The sequence below is a fragment of the Seriola lalandi genome, unplaced genomic scaffold, assembly GCF_002814215.2.
Source record: "Seriola lalandi dorsalis isolate HSWRI2012SDOR001 ecotype SW California unplaced genomic scaffold, Sedor1 jcf7180002054902, whole genome shotgun sequence".
In the NCBI taxonomy this organism is placed as follows: Eukaryota; Metazoa; Chordata; class Actinopteri; order Carangiformes; family Carangidae; genus Seriola; species Seriola lalandi.
The window spans coordinates 275,715-280,439 of NW_019525454.1; the positions used below are offsets into that span (position 1 = coordinate 275,715).

Sequence of the window (4,725 nt, forward strand, 5' to 3'; positions counted from 1 at the left end):
ACAGGAGGAGGTTGGTTTATGGCTGGTTCACATCTTGATCCGGGAAATCTGTGCAGGGCGAACCTCTCCGCTCACGACAATTTAAGCACCATGTGCTGTGCAAGACTTTCCCTCTTGACTCGGTGAGTCAGCGCTGCACTCCAGCTCCTGTACAAAGTGGCTACCCAGATTTTAGCCTTTGACCCACTGGCACTGCGGTTTGACCTTTGGGTGCCCTCGAGGAACTCGCCCCACTCTCCATCTGGTTGGTTTTTTTTTTTTTTCCCAACATTCAGCTGCTAAAAACCAATTTGCAAAGTTGGTGAATGGTACAAGATTGTTTTTTTGCTATGAGAATTTTATGTACTTCAGTTAATGGCCCTCAATTTATTCCCTCTGTAAGTGCTATTGAAGCCCGAGACTGTTCAGGTTTTCATTTCAACTACACATTAAAGCAGCTGATTTCACCGACGAGCTTGTGCCTGGTGCTAATCAGGGAGTAATCACCTGCACATTTTGGCTGGAGCAAAATAAAATTAAAAAACAGATTATTTGGTCTTCAGCTGCATTTAGTTGAGAACCTCTTCATAACCTTAATCAATTTGATCTTTTAACCCCGGAGTGGCCTCTGCTCAAAGTGACGACAGCTCCGTACGCTCATTCTGCCTTTTCCAGCTGTGATTTCCTTGTTCAATTATACTGGGCAACATTTTCACCCCTCTGATTTCCTCTTTCTAATCCACTCGTGTTTATTTGTACCCTGTGATGTGTTACGTGTCTTTATTGATAATCCTGCCCACAAACCAAGCTGTGCTAATGAAATGTAGATAGAGCATACAATCACAGGGGATGAAAGCGAAACATATACGCACACACACGAAATCTGCAGCAGATACTGTAATTTTAATCTGCACTTGACATTAACTCGTACATTTTATCAAACAGCTGTTTGCAGGCAAAGATCAACTTCCTGTGCCTGTGCATCACTAATTAGATGTAATTACAAACTATTTTCACACACACACACGAGAAATAATCTGAGCGCTGTTTGTTTGATGTCTACCAGCTCGTTTTAAATTGTTTCAAAGCAGCAGCAGCAGCATTTGTGCTGTTGTCGCTGGGTGGATTTCTGCTCTAGTGTCACTATTTGTGTCTTATTATCAGCAACACACACACACACACACACACACACACACACACACACACACACACACACACACAGGCTCTCACCCAGTCTGGCTGCACACTGCCCCCTCCTGGGCAAACACCGGACTTTCAGGCCTGACTTTGCACTTTGTTGTGAAAGTTTAATAAAGAGATCTTAATGAAGCCTAATAACAGGAGGTGCTGAGCTGAAGGAGCCATCTTAATAAAACTAAATGTTGTGTTTCAAGATTATAAATCCACACACACATTTTCCTACAGTTAGGTACTTAAGGCATTTAACAAACTCTTTAAAGTATTTAAAGTTCACTTTTTTTTTAAACCAACTCCCAGATGCTAAAGGGAGTTTTATTATCTTCATTTTGCTCAATGCAGCAACAATAACTGTGAAAAATACAAGAATAGAGGAGATTAACAACAGTGCACAAAAAAAGAAAGAGAGAAAAGACAAAACAAACAGTAAACTACTAATTAACAGCAAAAAGCAACAGCTAATTAACACAAATATAAAACAAAACAAACAAAACTGATTCTGATTGCATCGTCGTTTGTCCGCTCACAGTCGGTCGTTAAAGAATGAGAGAAGTCGACCTCTAGACACGTTTTAAAATTCTCTCATTTGAACAATAATTTGTGTCAGGTTCGAGTTTTCTCTCTTAAACTGAGATTTAAGAGAAACTTTCTTCCTTCAGCAGATGAAGGTGAAAACAGCCAAGCTCAAACATCCGCAACTGAAGTAAGAATAAGCCAAATATACAGTGTATTTAAGGGAGTTGAGGGATATACACTGATCAAATGCAATAATTATAATAATAATTGCCCTCCAAGGTGAAGGTGGACTCGGACCGCACAGGTGCATGCTGGGACGGGGGTTTTGAGATACAGTATGAACAGCATTAGTGGCAGCAGCAGCAGCAGGAAGTGAGGGCTTAACTTTCAGGTGAGTGATGTAGCAGCAGCTTCCAAAGTGAGAGCAGCAGAGTGCTGACAGCTGAAGTACAGCGGCCTAATGAAACGGCTCCACTGGATGTATCTTGCAGCGAGAGAGAGAGAGAGAGAGAGAGAGAGAGAGAGAGAGAGAGCGAGAGAGAGAGAGAAGTATGCCATGCGAGTGGAGCGGCGGACCCGAGGTGACTGCCTGAACCAGCTCGCAGGCTTTGTTTTATTCATAAGGCGGGTCACTGATGTTGGCTGATAAGGTCTGGCTCACAGTCGGCGTCCCCGCTCATCCCGGGGGAGTTGGACGGGGGGTGAGGTCGGGACTCTGTGCGGACCAGTCAAGTTACTCCAGGTCAAGGTGGGAAAACCCATTTCTGTCTGGAGCCGGTTCCGTCAGGATGGAACAGGAAACTGTTGCCACACAGTTGGATGCACACTAAACATATCACTGTAAGCTGCACCCCCGTCATTAAATCATTATCATATATGCTGCTCTTACCCATCATTAGCTTCTTTCTGGCACAAGGTTCATTAGGTTTTGTAGAAAGTACTCCCACTTAAAGTGGATTATGATATTTGGGCGCCTTGCCTTCAGAAAATGTTATTTCTACCGTCAGATAGTTTATTGTCAAAGTGCTGCTGGTAGAGAGGATGTTACTGAAAAGTAATTAAAACCGGAAATATCTTCACCTGAGGATTGGACTGACTTTATCCATGACATCTTTAAGATAAGTGCAACAGGACAACTATTAAAAAATATGTAAAAATGTTAGATTTTGTACATGACATCTGTTCATCATTTGTTAAAAGTGAATTTCCCTGTTAAATTTTATTTCTATATTTATTTTTTTATTTACATTTTGCTTTTATGTTATGCACTTGAATTTTTATACCTGTATCTTTATTTCATTTACTTCATATATCTATAACATTTTTTTTTCATGCAAAAAAGGCATAAACATAATGACTACAAACGATGTATAAAGCATTTATTTATGTTGCTTTGTTATATCCAAATAAAATGAGAATGAATAAAACAGATTTCCCTTCATTAGAGCCGAGGGGTCCCACCCAAAAACACATAAACACACGTAAAAACAGGGGTGTCCACATACTTTTGGCAATACTCTGTACAATGAACCCAGATTCATTTTTTAGTTTTTTTTGAAACTTTTTGCAAAATTTAAACACAAACTTCAAGTCAGTGAGTAGATTTCCTTCACTGCACACGACACTGACAGGAAGAGCAGCGCCCTCTGCTGGTCTCATGGTGGAACTGGTCACCTTGACTCACTCGTGTGATTCAGATCGCAGGTGTTTTCATCCAGCTGACGCCGAGGTTGTGTGTTTCCCCCCCCCCCCACGAGAGGAACACAACCTCTACATCATTTTTCATGTCGAATCCCCTGTGCCTTGTTTTTGGAAAACGTGTTATGTCCTTGATTGCAGAGTACACGAGTTTCAAAGAATACGCCTTAGGTAATACAGAAATTAGTTTTATTTTTTAATACAGAAAAAGGGAGAAGATCAAAGCAATCGATGTTGGCAACCAGGGAGAGGGTTTTTTTTCTCCCTAAAAAAAGAACTGCTTTAGTTTTGGATTTGGTTGCCAACACAAAAACAGGTTTAAGAGGCTTTTATGAGGCCAGGAGGAGGAGCGGGGAAGTCTGGTTTCACAGGGAGACGCAGTCGGAGGTACAACAGATGTTCACCAGATATATTTGTTGTGTCTGGATGTTTCCATTTTTGTTCTCGTCATCATTTCCTGTTTTCTGCGTGCCAACATCTCCGCTTTCATTCAGGGTGGTTTTTATAATATTTCATGTCACCTCCTGCCTTTTCATTGTCCTCACTGTCTCAAAAATTCTGACATTTTTGGTTCAATATGAGATTAAACTGCTTTGACTTTGATTTTTCTTTGCTCCATTTCTGCCGTTTTGTTACTATGAGATGAATCATACCTTCAACTGCAGAAAGACAAAATCCCATTCTGGTTTCCTCCTACTCTTCAGGAACAAAAGCTCAGTTAGAGGTCACGACGAGGCAATAATGCACTTTGAGATTCATTTACTGTCACAAAACGGGTCAAGTCTGGTCTGTCAAGGTCACACTGTGACATTTCAAGTGTGGTGATTTAGATAAATAGCAGTCTTTGATGCAGATGAGTAGGTTTTAACTGGCCTCTTCAGCTGCACTCTTTAATCTGCCACATTTTCCTTTCCACTCTTCAATTTGACAAACAGGATTTGAACTGAAGCCTCCCACACAGTAAACAGTCAACAGTGAGCTGCAAGTGGCTGAGGGAGATATTTACCACTCTGTGTGTGTTTACCACCTCACACAATTTGAAACAGCAGCTGCCAGTAGTACGTTCTTCTCCCAGCGCCGCAGAAACGCCACCAAAGGTAAACAGCAGCCGACTCGTTTGTTTGAGAGCTCAGACTGAGACTGTGGCCAGGTGACCAGACACTGACCTCAAAATGGCCGCCGTATACCGGCTGGCCGCGGTGGCTCACTTGGCCATGTAGGCTGCCACCTCCTTCTCCAGACTCTGGGCGAAGCGGTGGTTGAGGAAGAGGAGCTGGCCGTGAGGAAGCAGGCGGCTGAGCACAGCGTCGATGCGGCTGCTCTTCAGCAGGGCCT

General features: G+C 42.4%; 1 protein-coding gene across 1 annotated transcript in view; it reads right to left on the reverse strand.

Annotated features, from left to right (window-relative positions):
* Positions 1 to 3,057: 3,057 nt before the first annotated feature.
* ap5s1 (adaptor related protein complex 5 subunit sigma 1) overlaps positions 3,058 to 4,725 on the reverse strand; it is a 4,875-nt gene continuing 3,207 nt past the window's right edge. Inside the window, exon 3 of the mRNA XM_023430365.2 lies at positions 3,058 to 4,723. Coding sequence (XP_023286133.1) covers positions 4,595 to 4,723 — 129 coding nt within the window. The 3' untranslated portion in view covers positions 3,058 to 4,594. The remainder of the gene's footprint in view (positions 4,724 to 4,725) is intronic.